Source organism: Capricornis sumatraensis, chromosome 10, assembly GCF_032405125.1.
Source record: "Capricornis sumatraensis isolate serow.1 chromosome 10, serow.2, whole genome shotgun sequence".
Lineage (NCBI taxonomy): Eukaryota > Metazoa > Chordata > Mammalia > Artiodactyla > Bovidae > Capricornis > Capricornis sumatraensis.
Window position 1 is genome coordinate 12,249,750 of NC_091078.1, and position 23,084 is coordinate 12,272,833.

Sequence of the window (23,084 nt, forward strand, 5' to 3'; positions counted from 1 at the left end):
GAGACTAGTTAATAAAACACGTGCTATCGTGTGCCGCTGGGCACTGTTTAATCCCAGCAACACCTATAGGGCGGGCAGTCTTCCGAGAAGGTCCCGTGAGGCAGAGTGGCTGAATCCACACCTTCAGTCACTAGTGGTTGCCCCTGGATCAGCGTCTCTGTCCCTTCCTGGGCACCCACCTGTGCAGCCTCATGGCCAAGGCTCAGGGCCCTAACAGGCCATTGGGCTTGGCCTCAGGTGGCTTGGGTAGCTGGCTCCAAAGACATCATCAAGCAGCCCCCACATATACCCACCCTGTGCCCCCACCCCAGGGCTCCTTTTGGATTGTTCCAGTGCTGGGAAGCCCAGTACACTTGGAAATTAAGCATGAATGCCTGGTGTACCTAATGCTCCGTCTGGCTTCCCAACACCCTGAGTCAGGGGTGGCTGGCGGGGGAGAACCAAGCGTCAGGAGCAGCTTCCTGCCTGCCTGCAAGTCCCCAGGAGGATGACTCATTCAGTGCCTCCCAGCTCTCCTTTCCTCCCTCTGTTCCACCCCCTCACAGAAGAAGATTTCTACCTCTGCCTTCGGGTTTTCCTCCTCACTCCAATTTACAATGATCTCCAGGGTCAGTTTGTTTTGTTAATGGATTCTAGCATTTTAAATGATGACCATAATTTTGCTGACATCTTTTTGAAACATCTATGTCTGCAAAGGAGAAGGCAATGGCACCCCACTCCAGTACTCTTGCCTGGGAAATCCCATGGACAGAGGAGCCTTGTGGGCGACAGTCCATGGGGTCGCGAAGAGTTGGACACGACTGAGCGACTTCACTTTCACTTTTCACTTTCATGCATTGGAGAAGGAAATGGCAACCCACTCCAGCGTTCTTGTCTGGAGAATCCCAGGGACGGGGGAGCCTGGTGGGCTGCCGTCTATAGGGTCGCACAGAGTCAGACACGACTGATGCAACTTAGCGGCAGCAGCAGCATGTCTGCAAAAATAATCTCAATGGTTATTTGAGTAGGGGGCCCAGTTAAATTTAAATTTAATTTTAAATGAATGTGTTTTAGGTATAGTATGTCCCATGCAATATTTTGTTGTTGTTCAGTCCCTTAATCATGTCTGACTATTTGCGACCCCATGAACTGCAGCACACCGGGCTTTCCTGTCCTTTACTATCTCCCTGAGTTTGCTCAAACTCATGTCCATTGAGTCAGTGTTGCCATCCAACTATCTCATCCTCTGTTGCCCCCTTCTCCTCTTACCCACAATCTTTCCCAGCATCGGGGTCTTTTCCAGTGAGTCAGCTCTTTGCATCAGGTGGACAAGCTATTGGAACTTTAGCATCAGTCCTTCCAGTGCATATTCAGAGTTAATATCTTTACATACTTAAACTGAAAAATTATTTGTTGTTTATTTGAAATTCAGATTTTGCTGGGTTTCCTGTATTTTATTTGGCAGCCCTTAAGCCCAGGCTCCATAGTCAGTGAGGGGATGACATTCATAACCCCTTTTACTCTTCATTCATGGTTATTAAGCCAGCTGTATACCAGGCTCTCTGTTGGGCACTCAGGATTCAGCAGTTAGAGGATGCAGACGATAAAAGAAATAAGTAAGAGATCTACGGAGTGTGTTACAAGTTTTAGGTGCATTGTAGAAAAATAAAACAGAAAGGCAGCATCATTAGAAGATAGTTGGAATTTTGAAAGGATAGCCAGAGAATGATTGAACAGGTAATATATGAAGCAAAGACTTGAGGGAGGTGAGGGGGTAAGCCATGATCCTTGGTGGGAGAAGAGTATTCTAGGCAGAGGACAGAGCACGTACAAAAGCATGCAGTTTAGGGGCTCACGAGAGGCTCAGTTATCTGATGAGGTCAGCCTTGTTTCCTCCAGCACATTTTTAGCCAGGAAGGGGAATTTACTGTCTCCTAAAAGAGTCTGTGGTGGATTTCGGGTACAACCGCATCCAGGTGTCCCAATGATGACATTAGTGTTCTATCACTTCTCCTAGTTCCCTCTGTGTTAGCTTCATTCTCAGAGAAGGGTAACCTTTCTTACTATTTTCAGCAAAATCGCAGGCTTGAGTTGTATTGGGTCGGCATAGTTCACATAACCATCCTTGGCCCAACTGCTATTGCCAAAGGGATAGACTGGTCTGATTGACCAGTCTCCATTCCTGGAGACAGTGTGTACCTTTAGGCCCTTTTGAACCATGCAGACTGAATGAGAAGATGGAGATTTCCTTCGGAAAATAGGGTGTAGTTGTAAGAAGGGTATGAAGGCTGGGCAGGTGGCGATTACAGAATGCCGACTTCACTTTTTTTCTACCCACTCTCATCCTAGACAGGATGGTTTCTCTCCTGAGCTTTTTGATTTTTTTTTTTTCTTTAAAATGGGAAGAGAATAATTTCATTCTTCTTTCTTTCACAAAAATAGTTTAAGAGGAAACAAAGGCAAGATTCTATTTTAAAAAGATTTAAAAAAACAATCAAAGCCATAATCCATCCCTTCTTCCTGACCTCTGTACCTTCAAACCAGCTCCACCTCAGCAGGGGTCTGTCTGGCTTTAATTCTTTTGGGTAGAATATGTTTTTTAAATCCTCTTGGTGCCCACGTCTCAATCCTTGTTCTCTCTGTTGCCAGGAGGCCCAGAAGATTAACAATGGCTCAAGCCAGGCGGATGGCACTCTCAAGCCAGTGGATGAAAAAGAGGAGACAGTGGCAGCCGAGGTCGGCTGGATGACCTCCGTGAAAGACTGGGCAGGGGTGATGATATCTGCCCAGACGCTGACCGGCAGAGTCCTGGTGAGTCCCTGGCCCCCTCCTCACATGAGGGGGCTTGCTGTCTGGTCCACGATCTCTGCTTTTATGAGGATGTGGTGTTTCACTCTGTCTTCTCTAAACCATTGGCTGTTGTGAGGCAGGGGTGAAGAGTGAGTGCTTACATGGGATCATGGAGAGACTGGCATCTTTGTGCACATCTGAGCCAGTGGTCTGTGGGGTGGGGTGGGGGGCAGGTATTTGCAGAGTGAGCCAGCGTCTGGGGCAGAGAGGGCCTGTTGGGAAGGATATAGAGCATTTCCTCTGCTGGCAGAGTAGGTGTGCATTCTCACACACACAGTACACACACACACACACACATACAGCTTGACTATCTTGGTGAGAAGAAAGGATCAGAGACATGTGTGCTCAGAATTCTGCAGAGGCTCTATAAATATGGGATCTGGTGAGTTCTGAGTGTATGTGTTTGCTTGCGCATTCTCAGGTATACATGTCTGTGTTTGGTGGCCTTCTGAAGATGTTACTATTGTCCTCTGGCCGCCATAATTTTCAGAAATCCCGCCTTCTGTGATCAGAATCATGCCCATGGTAGAAACCCTTGGTCCTGCTGGTGATGAAACTCAGCAGCAGCCCACCTGTGACCGCTGGTCCCATGCTTAGACCATTGCTTGTGTGACCTTATTTCTGCGGTGGCTGTTCTCAGCCCCACCTGCAGCCTAGGCTCATCCTTCCCCTTCTCTGTGCACTTACTGCATTCTCTCTGATCTGCTTGTGTGGAGCTAGGCTTCATTAACTGGCTTCATGAGCTCCTGGTTTTTGACGAGTATTGTGGGTGGAACAAGCCTGCAGTGACCAGTAATCCCTGTTTGCCTGGGGAACCTTTGCACCATGGTTCTTTTGGTGCAAAGACTGGGAAAGTTGTGGGTAAACAGACATGAGCTGGTCACCTGGTCAGACCAGCCTCATGCCATGGTTGGGCTTCTTCCCTGGGTAGCCCTGACCGCCAGCTGTCTTGGGTCTGATGAGTGAAGAGTTTCCTTGCGAAGGATGTGACATTCTAAATAACTCCCTGTGATTCTGGAAGCTGTTTTGTATGGGCTGTCCTTCCTTGTCCTGATGCTGGGGTTCAGTCAAGAGTTATTTGGCTTAGACATAGAATGAATGGGGATGTCCTGGTGGCTAGGGAGTATCAGAGATCAGGCAAGGATGCTGAAAGATAGATGCCATCACTCTTGATGTTTCATAGCAAAATCTCAGTGAGAAGGTGACCCCAGATGTTGGGAGATGGTGAAATTTCACCCATCAGAATCCTTGGGGAGAACTCTACATTATATTTTTGATAAATATCACTCACAGCTTGAGGAAAGGAGTCAGTCACTAAATGTCATGTTCAAATCACCAAACTGGTGGCCAAACAGCCTTCAAGGAGGACAGGGCTCTGTTAACTGAGGGACCACCAGGAGCTGTGCCTTCTGAAGACTCTGGTTATGGAGTCATAGATTATGTTATTGGTAAGTAGTGGCAAAATAGAAAGTGGGAACATTTAAAGCTGGGACTATGGAAAGGAGCAGAGAGAAACTGGTGAGACCAGTTGCTGTGTGGAGGAAGATGGAGGTGGCTGGTCTGGGTTGGCGGGACTTGGCTCGGAAGCCCTGAGTGTCTCGTGAGGAATTGAAGGTGGCTTGTTGTGGGTTGTGTTGTCTGACCATCACCCTCATCTCCCCTCTAGAGTCTTCAGTAAAGTCTCCGTTATTTTCTCACACTTGGATGTGAGTAGATTCTGTGTGGGAAATTTAAGGAGGTTGGAGTCTGGGTCTGTGCATTCACCCGGGTTGAAATGGAAGTAGTGCGTTGTACGTGTATAGTACAATGAGAGGGTGAGGGAATTGCAGACAGCTTGGTCGCACAGTATGATGCCTGCTGCTTCAATGTGGTCCCTTAGGACCATTCTATCTATCTTCATCAGCTAAGAGATACTGAGCACCAACTTTAGGCTAGGTGTTTTATCATCTCTGTGAAAAATAATGAATAATCCTAATCCCATTGCACCACGGTTGGAAGGTATTGAAGAGATGTCTGGAGGAGAAATGCTTTGAATACAAATGTTATGTGAGTGTGTATGTGGTGGAGAGGCTGAGTGTGGGGAAGCAGGGAGTCAAGGAAGAATTCACAGGGCTTCATTGGAGGGAAAGCCTTTGAGCTGAAACATCTATTTCAAGGTGAACTGAGCACATTTGATGATAGAGACAATATAAAAAATAAAAACATAGCTGAGCTTGAAAACAGGGACTACTTAGTGGGCCAGGAGCTGAGAAGGATGCCTAATAAAACAGAAAGCATTTGAGTGGAGCTTGGCAATGTGGGTTAGGATCCTGAAAAGTTAAGGGAGAGGAAATGATTCCACAGTGAGGGGGCAGCAGGAAAAGATCAGGGCCATGGTGTGCTAGGCAATGAGGATGGAGCTGGCAGTACAGAGGCGCCTGAGGGGCAGTGAGACTAGGAACGTGGGTTGGAGACAGCTTGTCAGGTCTTCAGATGCTGAGCTAAGGACTTTGGACTGGAATCATCCATTTTATGGATGCATCACTGCTTGTATTTCCATCTACCAGATTGGGTTGTTTCTACTTCTACTTCAGATTTTCATGGGAATATGATTTTTGATTTCAGTTTGGTAAATATCTGGGAATTGGATTGTTCTGCTTTCTGGTTAAGTTTAAGTTCGCCAGAAACTATCAAATTAGCTGTACCTACCAGGACTGTATGAATGTTCTGGTTGTTTTTCATCCCTGCTGGTACTTGGTAATATCAGTTCGTTTTTAAAACTATAGCATTCTAAGCAGTGTGTAGTGATATCTAAGTGTGGTTTTAATTTGTACTTCCCTATGTTTGGGGCTTTCCTGGTGGCTCAGGTGGTAATAATCTACCTGCAGCGCAGGAGACCCAGGTTTGATCCCTTGGTGGGGAAGATCCCCTGAAGATCTTGGCTACCCATGTTTAAATATCAACATCTTTCCATATCTTTATTTGCTATCAGTATATCTCGAGTGAAGTTTCTATTCAAATATTTTCCCCATTTCTAATTGGTTTGTTATTATTGAGGGGTTTCCCCATTTTTATTGAGGATTATTTTCACTGCTATCTAATTGTCATCACCCCGAAAGGAAACCCTTTACCCTATTTTAGCAGTCACTCTCCATTTCCTCATCCCTAGCCCCTAACAACTACTAATATACTTTCTATCTCTATGGATTTGCATATACTGGACATTTCATGTCAATGTAATCATGTGTTGTTGTTGTTGTTGTTTTAAGACTTTTAAAATCAGATACTACTGCTGACAACGACGCTACTGAGAGCCTCTCGGGAGCCAGGCACTGTGCTAAGCCCTAGGTGTTGTGATCAGATTGCAGGGCAAGGACAGTGTTGAATTTGTTCCATAGCTCCCATTTTGTTATAGGGATGCATGATGAGGAAGCCACAGAGCCAGTCTTGTCAGTGAATTTACGTCCATTTTACAGGTGAGAAAATCAAGGCCTAGGAAGGGCAGTGAAGTGACAGAACCAGGCTGGTACTTGCAGGCCTCCAGACTCCCCATCCAGTGCTCTTCCTATGTCATCACTTCCCATCTGAAGATGATGCCTTCTTTCGAAGCCGCTGTCATCTGTTGCTTTGGCTGTGACATGACTGTCTCTGAGCCCAACTAGGTCCTGAGGCTGCTTGTTCTGATGCTCTTAACATTTGCGTGGACTAGCCTGGCATGCTCAGGCCTTCTTGGCTGGGACTGCCCATGAGGCCAGCTGTTTTCCGAAGGTTTCTTGGGAGAAAAGGTGGCCTGGGCTGCTTAGGTGTGCTCAGGGTGGATCAGTCCCACTGCCTGAAGAGCAGGAAGCTCTGAGTACAAGTGGCACCTTCAGAGCAGGCCTCTCCTTTAGGGAAGGCAGGTCCTTGCTCTGAGCAGGGAAGAGATTTCATACTGCAGTCTCAGCATGCAAGGGGAAGCAGCGCTCCCTTTTCAGAACCCAAAGCTGTGTTTGTCTTGAACTGTCTGAATGTTTATCCTTGCAACAATGGTACTCGAGTGAGACTAGACACCGGCTGTGCAGTTTTCCTTTTCAATTTTTAATTTGTTTTCCTTGATGCACAGTTCAGGAGCTTGGCCTCCACATCTGGGCCCTTACCTGTCTCATTGTCACAGGTGAGTCTCAAAACCAGGCAAGGCGGGGAAGGCCCAGCCGGGGAAGGATTGTCCAAGACAGCCTTGGCGTATCTGTGGATTCACCGGTTGTCCGGATCTCTCAGACAAGCACACTGTTCATTCAGGAAGTATTTACTTCTCACCTGCACCAGGCATTATTCCAGGCACCAGGCAGCGGGCAATGAGCACCAGGGATTCAGTGTGTGCATTATTCACGCTGCTAAACTAGATAAAGGTTGTAGCGCTCAGTGTAAACAATGAGAAATGAGGGTCACCGTTTACCAGTGCTTTAATTAACTGTTAATTCTATTAACAACTGGATGACCAGGTCTCAGAATAGCCCATCTTTGTCTTGTGTCTCAGCCTTAGCTTTACAGAAACAGTGAGACCTCAATAGGGCCTCCTCTTTTAAAAAAATTTTTTTAACTTTTCATTTTGTATTGAAATAGAGCCAGTTAACAATGTTGTGCTAGTTTCAGGAGGACAGCAATGGGACTCCTCCATACATCCACAGGTATCCATTCTCCCCAAAGTTCCCTCACATCCAGGCTGCGTAGGGCTTCCTCTTAGAGTGATGGCTGAGGGTTTCTGTATCAGAGTGCACCCCCAGACTCTTAAGGATGACTACTTTCTTATCTTTTTCTTAAAGCAAAAATACTTGCTATCTTCTGACTAGAATGTTGGTGCATGCTTAATTCAAAAGTTCGGAATATATTGGGAGAACTGATGATCAGTTCCACTTTGGGACCTGGAGCTGGTCCATGCTGAGGGACATTTCAATGTCACAGTGAATGCCGGTGAGATGCCGCCCAGCTGTTTGGGTGTTTCTGGGGACTCTTCTCACTACATCTCATATTATCTGCTTAAGCACAGGTAAATAGTTCTTTGTGCTAGGATTGCTGTGGTCCTTCTGGTTAACCTCCAGTGAACACTCTAAATTGGGAAAGGGACACTGGCCCCTCTTCTGTAGTGATTGCTGGGAGGCAAGTTCATGGGCCGTTGAATATACACAGCGTCTCAGGGTTAACATTCTGTATTTTGCAGCCTCCCAATTTCATCTCTGAATCTCTTCTCTCATTTCCCCTTTGCCTACTATTTGAACTTTACATGTGTGTGGTTATGTGCTCTGTAGAGTTTGGGGAACTAAATGAAATTTTTCTAAGAATAAGCCAGTACAGGCAGACCTCAGAGATTACTGCAAGCTCAATTCCAGACCACTGCAATAAAGTGAATATCACAATAGAGCCAGTCATTTTAGAGTTAGAAACCATGAATTTCTGGGTTTTCCAGTACATGTAAAATATGTTTACATTATGCTGGAGTCTGTTAACTGGGCAATAGCATTATGTTTTTTAAAACAATGTATTATACGTGTGTTGGGCTTCCCTGTTAGCTTAATTGGTAAAGAATCTGCCTGCAATACAGGAGATCCCGGTTCAATTCCTGGGTTGGGAAGATCTGCTGGAGAAGGGATAGGCTACCTACTCCAGTATTCCTGGGTTTCCATTGTGGCTCAGCTGGTAAAGAATCCATCTGAAATGCAGGAGGCTTAAAAAAAAATCTTAATTAAATCTTAATTAAAGAGACGTAATTAAAAATCCTTTATTACTAAAAAATGCAAACAATCATCTGAGCCTTCAGTGAGTCATTTACTATCATCAAAAGATCACAGATCACCCTAAAAAATGATGAAAATTTTGACATATTGCGAGAGTTACCAAAATGTGACACAAAGATCTGAAGCGGGCAAATAATGTTGGAAAAATGGCACCTATAGACTTGCTCAAGGTAGGGTTGCCACAAGTCTTGAATCTGTAAAAAACGCAGTATCAGTAAAGTGCAATAAAGTGAGGTATGCCTGTATATAAATAAAAAGGATAAGAAGCACACAGAGTAGGCTTTTGTTTATATTGTTTGGTTGTACTTTGTAGATTTATAAGCCAAAATTAGTATTAGAAATAGTCTAAGTCAGGGTTAAGTTTTTCTGTAAAGGGCTAGCTAATAAATATTTTAGGCTTTGCAAGCTGTAGAGCTGCATTTTGTCACAACTCCACTCTGCCACCGTAGTTTGAAATCAGCACAGACAGTACATGGGTGTGACTCTGTTCCAATAAACCTTTATTTATAAAAACAGGTGGGGGACCAGATTTGTTTCATGGGCCATAGTTTACTGATTCTTGGTCTAGTTCAACGTCGTATTTCATAAACAAAGAAATTGAGAGGCAGAAATTGAAAGAAAAATTTTAGGTAGGAATTCCCTAAGATGATATAATACAGGTTTGATGCATGATACTGGATGCTTGGGGCTGGGGCACTGAGATGATTCAGAGGGATGGTACAGGGGGGGAGGAGGGAGGGGGGTTCAGGATGGGGAACACGTGTATACCTGTGGTGGATTCATGTTGATGTATGGCAAAACCAATACAATATTGTAAAGTAATTAACTCCAATTAAAATAAATATATATATGTTTTAAAAAAAGAGTGACAGTACCAGTGAATGCATTTATAATGGGAAAAATTATAGACATACAGAGTTATAGAGATAGATATAGGTACACACACACTAACACCACCATCTCCATTAGCACCTTGTTTCTGAATATTCATATTAATTTCCACAGCAATCTCAGAGTGACTATTTTCCTAGAAAAACGATGTATTGTGGCCAAGCATGGCCTCACCTCAAGGCGTAAGCACAGTCTACACTGGCTGGGTTGTATAGCTGCTCAGCCCCTTTATAGATTCAGTGTTTTGTGCTCACTTCAAAGCCTGGTTTTGCCAATATATCTATCAGCTCCTTGAACAAAGATAGAGCCTTTAGAATTACTCTTTTTCTTTTGCTTATTGACCTCATATTCCCATGCTGCTATATTTAAATATTGCTCCAGGAAACAGACACATCTAATCCATGAATTGAAAATATATTCTACTTGCTTTACTGTCTGGGGAGTGATTTGTTGAAATAAGGAGAAAGAAAAATGCCAGTCTTTCCTTTTATCTTCCTAAATATATGCATGTGTCATTTTACATTAGCATAGTATACATAGCCTAGGCCATTCTATCCTTATCTCCTAGGGCCCCATAGAAAATATGTAACAAGCTTTTCTAGGAGAAATAATCCTATTGGCTTAATAGAGTTAAATAGGTGCATTCACTGCTATGCTGTCTGTACCTGAAACCGGACCAGTAGAGCAAAATGGAGAGCACATGGGCAGAGCTTAATCACATGGGTGACACCGTTGACTTCATTTCTCCCTTTAAGTGCCTCATGGTGGTGGTGACATTTCTCATCAGCATCTTCTACTTTGTATTTTCAGTGATGCTTGGTGGCAGATGCTTGGTGGCTTTCTGTCTCATTCTCCTCCTCACCTCCTTCCCTATCCCCCTTTTTTACATTTTAGACAAATGTACATAAAATTTCTATATCCCTTACAGACGACGCCCTATGTAGCAGACAGATCTTGGCTTGCATAGGCTTTTTTTTTTTTAAATAAGAAATGCCCCCATAGTGAAATGGTATATCCTGCTTTTCATGCAGTTGGGAGTAAATTGAGATTTAATTTGAGTTTAACTCCCCTAAGTGAGTCTTCTTTTTAAAGGAACTGAGTGGTAATCCACACTCCCATACCCCATGACTTAATAACAACTCTTTATTTTATCCTGTGGATAAATGGAGTTTATATTTGGTGTTTGAATCAGTAAATCAAATGAGGAAAGCTTTATTTATATTATTAAACATAAAGGTTTATCTGTGGTGAAAGGTGCGCTAGACTGCACTAGATTTGTTACTTGGGACCCAGCATCACTGGGTGGGAAAACAAGTCAGAGAAGTCACTGAATTCAGTAGGAACCCATGGTTAGTAGTGAGCTGTCTGTCACTGGAGATGTTCAAAGAAAGGCTGGATTTCCATTGGTGGCACTGCTGCTGATGGTTGGCCAGATTTCATCCTCATTACTTTAATTGGGGTCCACAGAAAATTAGATGTAGGAGATGCTCCAGAATAAAAATACTTCCCTGGAAGTTGAACAGACTTCTTGTCCCGTTTTCAAGATTGTCCAGTGGGTATCACCGTGTAAGTCCTCCAGTAAGAAAGACTTTGGCTCAGCATTTCCCGCTCCTATTTCACCATGGAACCCTTACCCCATGAAGCATCTGTGGGCATCACAGAGAACACACTTTCGGAAAATTGTACCTACCCCAGCTATCGCCTATGGGCCAAATCTGGCTCACTGCCTGTTTCATACAGCTCACAAGCTCAAGATGGTTTTTACATTTTTACGTGGCTTTAAAAAAAAAAAAAAAAGATTATTCTGTGATGTATGAAAATGATGTGAAATCATATTTCAGTGTTCATAAAGTTTTATTGGGATACAGCCGTGTTCTCATTTACATGTTGTCTATGGGTGTTTTTGCAATGCACTGCCACAGCAGAACTGAACAGTATCCGCAGAGTCCGAGAATCACCACCCTGGAGGAGTTACTGTTGGGTCCGGGACAGAATGCATTTGGTGACTCCCAAACCAAACCATCAAGTTCCCCTTCTGCTCTGTGGCCAACAGGACTCGGAGTGGCCACCAGGACTTGTTTCCACAGTTCAAGGCAATGGATGAGATGTACCATCCAGTCCCTTCTTGTAGAGACCCTCTACATTTACTTCCACAAGCCCAACCAGATGATGCAGGAGACAGAGGGATACAGAGCTAGGCAGGCCCCCAAATCCCACAGCTGACTCGACACAGGAATTTCCGCTTCCCGTGGTCAGTGGACTATCTCTGAGAACTGTGCAACAGGGTCACTTTCTGTCTCCTGGGCCCCACCTGCCTGCATCCCCCTGCAGTCAGCGCACCCTGGGCCAGCCTGGCAGTGCAGTGTCTGGTCCCTACCGTGGATGCCCCTGGTCCAGGCCTGCAGGCCAAGTGCCTCAGCCATACCAGCCACTGAGCTCTGCTGCCAATCTGCAGGGCATAGGCTGTGTGTGCCTGCCTCTCCAGCACATTCTGCAAAGAGCAGCTATTAAATTTGCTAGCTGGTGTGTTGGCTTCTCTACCCTCCCCCATGAAAATAAAGGAGACTTTCAGAAATTAATCCCCAGAGAGGCCTGGGGGAAGGAAGAGCCTTCTGGCCCAGGAGCAGTGGTTCATCCCGGCTGTTCATCCCTGGCTGCTGCAGCCTCTGGGCTCTGGTGGCCAGTACTTACGCTGCTGCCTCTTTCCACTGGGGCTTTTGCCAGGAGTAGGTGCCTGTTTTGTTCTTCTGTCTCGTCCATCTGTTTGTTTATCCATTTCTATCCACTCATCCATCCGTCCAATGCACATGCCTTCGCTGGTGTTCCCCAGCACACAGGAGCGAATATGGCGCCCAGGCAGTGGGTACCTGCTGAATACAGCAGGGCCCTCAGGCTCTCCCTTGTGTCTGCTGACTCCGGTTCAGCTTCTCTGTCTGGGCTGGGAGACAGCAGCCTGCCCTGGGGCTGATCCAGCACCATCTGATTTGGGGCTTCTACTCTCTTTTGCTCCCCATCTGGCCTGGTGTCTCATTCATTTGGAACCAGCAAGGACAGGTGGAGCACTTAGCATCCCCAGATCACCAGGTCCTGCCTTTCCTGTCTCCCTGGGACCTGCCTCCTTGGGGAGGGATGCTATGGTGCTTGGCATGTGGAGGGCTGCTCTGTGTGGTATGGCAGGGCAGCTAGGAACACAGCCTCTGTGGTCATTCTGTTGAATCTCAGCTCTAGGGCTTTCCCCCTGTGCCAGTTGCTTCGTCTTCTAGTGCCTCAGTTTCTTCATCCGTTCAGTTCAGTTCAGTCACTCAGTCATGTCCGACTCTTTGTGACCCCATGTATCACAGGACGCCAGGCCTCCCTGTCCATCACCATCTCCCAGAGTTCACTCAGACTCACGTCTATCGAGTCAGTGATGCCATCCAGCCATCTCATCCTCTGTCGTCCCCTTCTCCTCCTGCCCTCAATCCCTCCCAGCATCAGAGTCTTTTCCAATGAGTCAACTCTTTGCATGAGGTGGCCAAAGTACTGGAGTTTCAGCTTTAGCATCATTCCTTCCAAAGAAATCCCAGGGCTGATCTCCTTCAGAATGGACTGGTTGGATCTCCTTGCAGTCCAAGGGACTCTCAAGAGTCTTCTCCAACACCACAGTTCAAAAGTATCAATTCTTCGGTGCTCAGCCTTCTTCACAGTCCAACTCTCACATCCATACATGACCATAGGAAAAACCATAGCCTTGACTAGACAGACCTTAGTCAGCAAAGTAATGTCCCTGCTTTTTAATATGCTATCTAGGTTGGTCATAACTTTTCTTCCAAGGAGTAAGCGTCTTTTAATTTCATGGCTGCAGTCACCATCTACAGTGATTTTGGAGCCCCAAAAAATAAAGTCTGACACTGTTTCCCCATCTATTTCCCATGAAGTGATGGGACCAGATGCCATGATCTTCGTTTTCTGAATGTTGAGCTTTAAGCCAACTTTTTCGCTCACCTCTTTCATTTTCATCAAGAGGTTTTTTAGCTCCTCTTCACTTTCTGCCATAAGGGTGGTGTCATCTGCATATCTGTGGTTATTGATATTTCTCCCGGCAATCTTGATTCCAGCTTGTGTTTCTTCCAGTCCAGCGTTTCTCATGATGTGCTCTGCATAGAAGTTAAATAAGCAGGGTGACAATATACAGCCTTGATGTACTCCTTTTCCTATTTGGAACCAGTCTGTTGTTCCATGTCCAGTTCTAACTGTTGCTTCCTGACCTGCATACAAATTCTCAAGAGGCAGATTAGGTGGTCTGATATTCCCATCTCTTTCAGAATTTTCCACAGTTGATTGTGATCCACACAGTCAAAGGCTTTGGCATAGTCAATAAAGCAGAAATAGATGTTTTTCTGGAACTCTCTTGCTTTTTCCATGATCCAGCGGATGTTGGCAATTTGATCTCTGGTTCCTCTGCCTTTTCTAAAACCGGCTTGAACATCAGGGAGTTCACGGTTAACGTATTGGTGAAGCCTGGCTTGGAGAATTTTGAGCATTACTTTACTAGCATGTGAGATGAGTGCAATTGTGCGGTAGTTTGAGCATTCTTTGGCATTGCCTTTCTTTGTAATAATAGTCTCTGCCTTTTAATGTTTATTTTAACTTTTTATTTTGTATTAGGGCATAGCCAACTAACAATGTTGTGATAGTTTCAGGTGAACAGCGAAGGGACTCAGCCATACATATACAAGGATCTGTTCTCCCCTGAACCTCCCTCCCATCCAGGCTGCCACATAACATTGAGTAGAATTCCATGTACTATACAGTAAGGTGCTTGTTGGTTATTCATTTAAATGTAGCAGTGTACATCTGCCTTTTCATGTTGTTAGGAGGATTTGATGCATCAACATATGTAAAATGTTTAGAATAGTGCCTTTTATGTGGTTAGGGCTAATAAGCATTTGCTATTATTATCTTTGTTAGTATTAATGGAGCCTGGTCACCATCACACAGAGGAAATATGATGGTGTGGAGGGTAAATCCTCTCCTGTGACAGGAATGGAGGAGCCCTCAGACACTGCCAAACTCAGACATCATCTCAGAGTGCTGAGCCACCTCTGGGCATGCCCATCTAAATAGGGTCTGAGTATTCCAGGGCCCAGGTTTGGGTCCAGCCAGCCAATGATGTTTGGTCCATGCACACAATTCGGGCCCTGTCATTTCTGAAGCTGGCTCATGCCAGCCTGACTCCTCACTGTCAAGACAGCCAGGAAATTCTCACTTCATACAGCCATCCTGAGCTGGCTGGGGGCCGGAGGGCTGACTGGGCTTTCCCTGGGAACTGTACATTATAGGCACGTGTGTCACAGGAAACACCCTGGCAGGCTGACAGATGAATCTTGAGGAAAGAGGGACAAGTGTGCTCACTGTGGTCCCCATATCCAGTCCTCCCTGGATGTGGCTGAGGCTGATGAACACAGGGCTGGTTTCAGAAGGCATGTCAGTACCTTCCGACCTAGGGAGGTGTCTTTAACATCCATTGGCAGGCAGCAACCCCAAATCCGTTGGAAAGATGCAGGAAGGTGTGTTAAGTCACCAGAAGAGAAGGACACAGTTTCTACTGTATATGCCCGGACTCTCCTCCGAGTCTTTCACCCATTCCTTCAAGCATTCCTGCAGCACCTGAGAGGTGTCAGACGCTATTCAAGATACTGGACACATAGGGGTTCTTCTAGCAAAGTCTGCAAAGTGAAATCATCCCAGGTGTTGAAAGTGAAAATGTTTTGTTGCATTTTCTTGCAGTGCTTTTGGGTGGCAAGATGCTTGAAGTAGTTTGGTGATAAATCAGGGCCTGTGACCTTTCCATCCATCCTTGGAGAGGCCTGGAGACTCACCTCTTCTAATCCTGATCATATGTCCCGTGTCTTTCTGTGGCTGGATGCAAGGGGCCTGAGTTTAACAATATATGATTCATGTTAAACTGGCACACTCTGTCTCTCTCCTTCCCACTCTTCCTTTCTCCCTCCCTCCTCTCCCTCCCAGTTAGTAAAAGCTGGCGCCCCCTGGAGGCTCTGTAGGAGACAGAACATCTGTATTTGGAGCCCGCCATCTAGGGCCTCGGAGAAGGCAATGGCACCCTGGTCCAGTACTCTTGCCTGGCAAATCCCATGGACGGAGGAGCCTGGTGGGCTGCAGTCCATGGGGTCGCTAAGAGTCAGACACGAATGAGTGACTTCACTTTTACTTTTCACTTTCATGCATTGGAGAAGGAAATGGCAACCCACTCCAGTGTTCTTGCCTGGAGAATCCCAGGCAAGACGGGGGAGCCTGGTGGGCTGCCGTCTGTGGGGTCTCACAGAGTCAGACATGACTGAAGCGACTTAGCAGCAGCAGCAGCAGCAGCAGAAGCATCTAGGGCTTCCCAGGTGGCCCAGTGGTAAAGAATCTGCCTTCTAATGCAGGAGATGCAAGAGATATGGGTTCAACCCCTGGGTCGGGAAGATTCCCTGGAATAGGAAATGGCAACCCACTCTAGTATTTCTCGCCTAGAAAATTCCATGGACAGAAGAGCCTGCTGGACTACAGTCCTTGGGATCTCAGAGAGTCGGACATGACTGAGCACACACCAGATGCATCTCACGCTGGGACACTTTTTCATGCACCTTTCTTTTCCCCCAGGGCCTTCGGGAAATGCTCACAGTTTAGCAGCCCCTATTTGTCAGAAAAGTACCTGGTGGACTGAGGCTCTCCTTGGAGCCTCCATTTCAGCTGTGAAGAAGTTTGTTGAACAGGAAGACTCAAAAATAGAGATGATGATGACAAAGTTGCCAGCCATTGTCATTGCCAGGAAACACGTGTTTGGAAAATCACACTCAGGACCACACACGAGCTGACGCTTCCAGGTTTAGTTTACTAGGCTATGTTTAGGAGGAGGCAGACTGGCTCGTGCCTCCAGGCCCCAAACACCCCAAATTGGTACACTGAAAGCCCTGTTTTTAGGGTCTGGGTTCAGAATGAGGCTTTTCCCAGAAAAAACGACTACTTCAGAAGAATGACAACAACAGAAAATTTGCCCTAAAAATTTAATTGTGGAAAATGTTCTCAGGTGTTTGAGTAGTGGAGGGAACTAGGACAGGACATTTACTTCTCTGGCTTTCTTAAGGAAATTAGGGCACTTGAAAACTCAATTAAATGTACCCAGGCCTCTTAAGCACTGGGGCTGTCTTTTTTGCTCATCTAATTAACTGTAGTTCACAAAATTGGCCCCGTGCTGACATGGAAGGCTCTACGAAGCTGAGGAGCCAGGGGCCTGTTTGAGTGGAAGCTCGCTTCCTGGTTCACAAGCCTCTGGGGACACAGATCTTACCTGAGGACATCCAGGTTACCTGTGAACTTGCCTCCTCCCTGGGAAAGCAGACCTCTGGGCCTTCCTTGTTTGCTGGAGGTGAGTTAATCCAGAAAGTGAATGGACTGGGCATTCTGGTTTCTTGTACCTATGGAAAAGCCAGGATCCAGCCCATTAAGCTGAAAGGTTGAAAAAGCTTCACCTTCCCAGACTGCTTTTAGTGAAGAGGCTGAATTTTTATCTTTTCCCCATTTTCCCATTTTTCTCTTTTCAGCATTTTTTTTTTTCCCTCTTCATTTCATGGTGGCTGTTGAGGAAGCAACTGTCCCCAGGGAATCGGAGCAAGCAGCTCACGGAAAAGGAGAGAGGAAGACAAGTCCCCACTCCCACATCACTCTCCCTCAAATTTTGGCTTTGCTTCTACTAAAAATAGCTTGCAATGAAAGCCGAATGACAGAAAGGTAGCATTTCACAGGGCAGAAGCTAACGGCTCCCTGACCTCCACAGGGACCTGCTGGTTCTGTTAGCCTATGGGCTTCAACTTGCCCAGGAAGGGGTGGGGCGCAGAATCTCACTGGAAGGGGCAACCTGTGACATGCTGGATCTCTCTGGAGTTAGTTCTGTCAGTCAGGTACTCACAGAGCCTTCTGCCAGGGCTTGTGCCCCGGGAGTGACAGATAACTTCCTGCAGTGGAGAGCGGCTGGTTTCAGGGGCTGCTTGTTCCCACAGGCTCCTGTGTGTGGGCTCCGGGGGGAGCTGCCATGAGGTTACTGTCTCTCCAAGCCATGAGGTGGGCAGTTTGGCTTCTCAACCACCTTCAGCCTCTCCAGGAAGAAAGCTTACATCCTCAGGAAGGAGGAAATGAGTTTACTGACCTAGCTTCATGCAGTGTACCTGTGTGGGCCTTGGGGATTGGTGATGGGGTTTTAAAATCGATTTGGGATATGAGAGCAGAGGTTACCATCACTTCCTTTCATGTGAAGAATGGTGAACAGCGGAACACTGTGTTCTTAATCTGAGCTCTGCCATAGTCTCTCTGGTGACCTTGGATAAGTCCATTCCTTTTCAAGGTCTTGGTGTGTCCGTGGATAAAATAAGGGGGACTGTGAAGAAAGCTAAGCACCGAAGAATTGATGCTTTTGAACTGTGGTGTTGGAGAAGACTCTTGAGAGTCCCTTGGACTGCAAGGAGATCCAACCAGTCCATCCTAAACATCAGTCCTGGGTGTTCATTAGAAGGACTGATGCTGAAGCTGAAACTCCAGTACTTTGGCCACCTCATGCGAAGAGTTGACTCATTGGAAAAGACCCTGATGTTGGGAGGGATTGAGGACAGGAGGAGAAGGGGATGACAGAGAATGAGATGGCTGGATGGCATCACGGACTCGATGGACATGAGTTTGGGTAAACTCCGGGAGTTGGTGATGGACAGGGAGGTCTGGCGTGCTACGATTCATGGGGTCGCAAAGAGTCAAACACGACTGAGTGACTGAACTGAACTGAACTGAATAGTCTGTTCCCTTGCAGTTCAAAATGTTGCTATGTTTTCTCACTTCCTCTACTGTCCTTTATTCAGCAAAGGCAGCAAGTGGTGCATTTGGCAATGAGCTCAGCACTTGGGGAACTGGAAAAGGAGAAAGAACAGTCCTTTCTCAGCTTACAGAGAAACTGGAGGGATGCAGAAAATAGTCAAGGACCCATTCTCCTGGCCCTGCCCTGGCTTGGCACTTCATTTACGACAAAAACAAAAACTGTCCCTGTGTTGTCAGGCCTCTGCCTCCCTCCCATCTCTTATGATTCATTCCCTCCTGGACTCCTCTGCAGGTGCATCACCATACGCAGAGAGAGAAGAGGTGGCTGGAGGAGCAGGGCCTGCAGCCGTGGAGTTGGGTAGGAGGAAGGGGGACCAGTTGCTCTCTGAAGAAGCATCTTCCTGTAAACCACTTCAGTCTTGGAAATCCCTCCTCTAGTTATCTCCCAAGAGTCAGAAACCCCTGAGGGGATCACGTTCTGATTTGGTAAGCCCACTGGCACCAAAGTTGAACTGAAGAGCCTTCTTTCCCATGGAGCAGCCTTCTTGAGAAGGCCCTCGGGGAGGTATGGGTTCTGTCCTTGGCTGTTTGCATTGCTTTGATGGAACTGCTGCCAGTGAAAGTCCCAGAGTTCCTGGAAGTCTGTTCCTCTTCTGGGCAGAGGGCAGAGGCAGCTCCATCTCTTGATATCTGTAAACATTTCATAAGAGGCACATTTATTTAGTCATGACAGACAGAGACACCCAAGGGGTGCTGAGGAGCGAGGAGACAGTACTATGGCAAGAGTCATTTTTCATTTGGGGAGCAAGGTCGCTGATATACCTATATACCTAATATACCTATACCCAATATACCTAGGAGGTTGACAGGAGCTGCCAGGTGTTTAGCCTCCAAATTACAGCAAGGTGTGAATACTGAGATTCTTAGCGGGTTTGAGGTTGCAGAGTTTCCCCTAAATGAAGCGTTATTTTCAGTAAACTTCTTTGATGAACTTGAAAAAATAACCACAACAGACCCTCAATTGACCGTCTGTTTTGATGTTTGCAATTTAGTTCAAGAAAAGACCGTCCAGGTCCTTGGGAGTAAGGACTGAGCCCTTCCTTGGATGCTAAATGACGAAACATCATTGTTCCTCTGATCTGTGCAAACTTTGCAAACAAGTGGAATTTTCTGGTAGCTTTTCCTAGAAAGTTACATCGCTGAAGCAGATTTTCATAGCTTCCTGGACCAGAAGGAGTTGCTGTGTTGGGGGCTCAGGGCTCTCTCCAACAAATCAACCTCAGAGAGATGATGCAGCAAAATATCCTTCCAGCCTCCAAAGATACAGTTCCTCTTCCCCAGGTTATGATGGAGAGATCCAGATAGAACAGAAATAAATACGTAACTCGATTCTCTTTCATTTAACTCTCAGACACAGCCTCTGGGGCTAATTATTTCTGCTGTGGATTTTGTCAGACCTTGAATCTCAATCCTTTTGCCATAGGTGGTATATTTTAGAAACGCAAAATGACATGAAAAACAATCCGCATTCCTGAAAGACAATTTTGTGTACATTAAACAGACACATTAAGCCATTTACAAGTGAGATGTTTGTTCTCAGGGATCTGGAGGAAATCTGAATTTCTAATTCTGGGCTCTTTAATAATTTTCAAAAGAACTGAGGATAATAATTAAATGTCTTTGAACTTCCCCAGGCTGTCTTTTCTTCCATGATCTCAGAGCATTTGAAAAGGAACGGAATTCTCTACCTTGATGAAATCCTTAAGAGGATAGAGGGGACATTGGCCTTAGGAGGAGCTTTTTAGCAGAATGAGGGAATCTAAGGTACAGAGGCCCAGGAAAAATACACAGGGTCACCTTCGGAGCTTCAGACATGGGTGTAATGGAAGAGCCTTCCAGCCAGTCTTTTTCTTCCAGCCAGTCTTTTTCTTTATAGCCTTGGCTTAGCCTTGCCTTAGCCTTGCTAGGGCTTAGAAAAAAGGCCAAGGAAAAGAAGAAAGGTCGATCTTAGTTGAGGGCTTCCCCGGTAGCTCAGCTGGAAAAAAATCCGCCTTCAATGCAGGAGACACTGGTTTGATTCCTGGGTCAGGAAGATCCACTGGAGAAGGGATAGACTACCCACTCCAGTATTCTTGGGCTTCCGTGGTGGCTCAGCTGGTAAAGAATCCTCCTGCAAGTGGGAGACTTGGGTTTGATCCCTGGGTTGGGAAGATCCCCTGGAGAAGGGAAAGGCTACCCACTCCAGTATTCTAGCCTGGAGAATTCCATGGACTGTATAGTCCATGGGGTCACAAAGAGTCAGACATGACTGAGTGACTTCCACTTTCAAGGGTATCTGTAATGAGAATATATGTGACATGTAGCATTTTATAGCTCTGGAATTCAAGGATTAGAAGAGATTTAGTTGAGGGAAGGTGAACAGGTTTCATCTCCAGGGCCCATTCTGATTAATTGGTAGGCCAGATTGGTTGGCTTTGCTGAAGATTCAAGGCTGTGCGGCAGAGTAATTGGGACTACTACTCTACAGAATTGATTAGTGATGTCTGCCATGAGCAATGTTTTGGGAGGTGGCAGTGCCAGTGTTTTTTATGCCTTGCTATGCCTTTGCTACCTCTGTTCTAGATCATTTTCCAAAAAGTCTATAAGTGATTTAAGTGAAGTTTGTCCAAGGTCACGCAGTCAGTCCTAAGCAACAAACAGACAAGAACCCATGTTTCCTGACTCTCTCTAATATTTGATACTGGAGCTCCATAGGTTAGATCTTAGAGGAGAAGAAAGCTGTCAGCTTCCTGGATGAGCTTTTTCTTTTCTTTCTTTTTCATATTGAAGCCTAGGTTCAGATTTTTCCATCTGGAGACTTTCTTCAGTGTGTGGAGAAGTGGAGGGGGTGGATTTCAGATCCACAGTGATTCTACAGACAAACAGGAATGCAAGCAAAAATTTCCCCTTTATTAGGTCTCCTCTCAAAGCTCTTTTAGCACTGAGCACAGGCTAATCACAGCCCTCCTACTGCAACGCTGTCCCCTTGGCCCACTCTCGGGGTTCCGTTCTCCCAATCTCTGAAGATGCCTTTTTCCACACCCCACTCTCTTGCACCATAAAAAGTTTTCAGTGGGGGTTGATGTGTCATCATTTTCTCTCTAGCTTCAGAAGCCTCGCTTTCTATTTCTGCCTGTTTTCTCTCTTTGTGTTTTATCTCTTCAGGTATTCATGCTCACATCTTAATGACTATGCTTACAAAGATAAATACATTTTGCTTTTGACCAAAAGCAATTTCTGCCCTGACTTTGAATTGAAAAGTCTGTAAGCATTGCTGGGTGGGAACAGGGGGTAGAGTCCTCAGCTTCAACCTGGGAGCCATAAAGGTTTGCTAAGCTTTTATCGCTTCCATCAAGATGAAAATGGGATTCCAAGGCTTCAAATGTGATAGATAAATAATAAGGAAGACTCTAGCTTTTGTCAGAGCAAAGCTCTCTGTACCAGTTTTATGAGTCAACCTATTATATGCGTTCTCTGGCATCTATTTCATTCTGATGTCAGAGAGAACCTTCCCCAGGAATTCATGCAGCACTGAGGATAGATAAGGATTTCAGACAATTGGTAGATCTTGGAAGAAAACTCATAAATCACGTCCTTGAGCTGTAACTCACCCCTACTCTCCTCACCCATTCCTCATTTTGCTCCTTACTTCTTCTGCGATGGGAATTGGAATAGAAAGTTCCACTAGCTGTAAGACCCAGGCTGGGTTGAGATGCTGGGTGGTGATGGATAGGGTGATATAACAGGACAGCAGTTCAGTGTACTAGCTGCCTTTCACCTCTGAAATGCCTGGGATTCTTTGTCATGATTGAATTTGCCATCTTAGCTTCAGTAACCAGCTGCATATACATGGAAAGAGCTCAGCCTACATTTCCAGGCACTCCTTAGGAGAGCTCTGAGTTTTACCTTCTTTGGAAACCGGTGCTGTAAGTTGCCCCGGTGCCACTCTGGATGGCTGGGAAGGTACCCAGTAAGAGCTTCCTGGAACTGGTCTCTAATCTGAGTGATTTGGTGGAGAGCTGATGCAGACATCTTACATCATGGCAGAAGCCGTGTCCAGTGGACTTGCCCTCTGCGCTTCTGCCTCCATTGTCCTGGTTTAGACTCTGAGATCTCTTCCTTGACCCATGATATCAGTCACTATGTCACTCTCCCCATTTGCCCCATCTCCTCCCTTCAGTCTGCCTTGCATGCCATTGTCAGATGCATTTTCCTTAAAGCCAGCTTTGCTTAGCTTCCTCTGTGGCTCAGAGACTTTCAGTGGCATCCCATGGCCTGAAGCCCAAACTGTTTATGCAGACAGTCAGCACTGACCATCATCTGGCTTCTACTCGCTTTCCAGCCAGCCTTTCTTCTCTTCTCCAATGTTCTTGCGTGTTCAAATCGTTCTCCCCTTGAAAGTGCAATGTGGGGTCTTCTCCTCCTCTGTAACCCATCACTTTGTACATTCTTTATACTGTGCAGGTGATCTGTGTCTCCTATTTAAGGCATTGCCCAAGGGGTTAAGAGCACTGGCTGTACAGCCAGACCAGCTGAATTTGACTTTTGCTCTGCGATGTACTCATGAGACCTTGGGCCAGTGATAGTCCTACAGGCAGCACCTAACCTTGTATTGAAGTGTTATGAGGATTCAGTGAGCTAATATTTATAAAGTAGTTAGAACAGTAGCTGGCACAGACCTCAAGTATTATATAAACTGTTTGTTAAATACAGTAAATGGTAAATACCTTG

The 23,084-nt window shown here is 45.9% G+C and overlaps 1 protein-coding gene across 24 annotated transcripts in view; it reads left to right on the forward strand.

Moving 5' to 3' along the window:
- KCNMA1 (potassium calcium-activated channel subfamily M alpha 1) overlaps positions 1 to 23,084 on the forward strand; it is a 762,349-nt gene that overhangs the window by 225,247 nt on the left and 514,018 nt on the right. For 22 of the 24 annotated variants that reach the window (XM_068982831.1, XM_068982832.1, XM_068982835.1 and 19 more), the window contains exon 2: positions 2,629 to 2,790. The exons of the other annotated variants lie outside the window; for them this stretch is intronic. In XM_068982831.1, the coding sequence (XP_068838932.1) occupies positions 2,629 to 2,790 (162 nt within the window). The remainder of the gene's footprint in view (positions 1 to 2,628; positions 2,791 to 23,084) is intronic. 24 annotated transcript variants of the gene reach the window in all.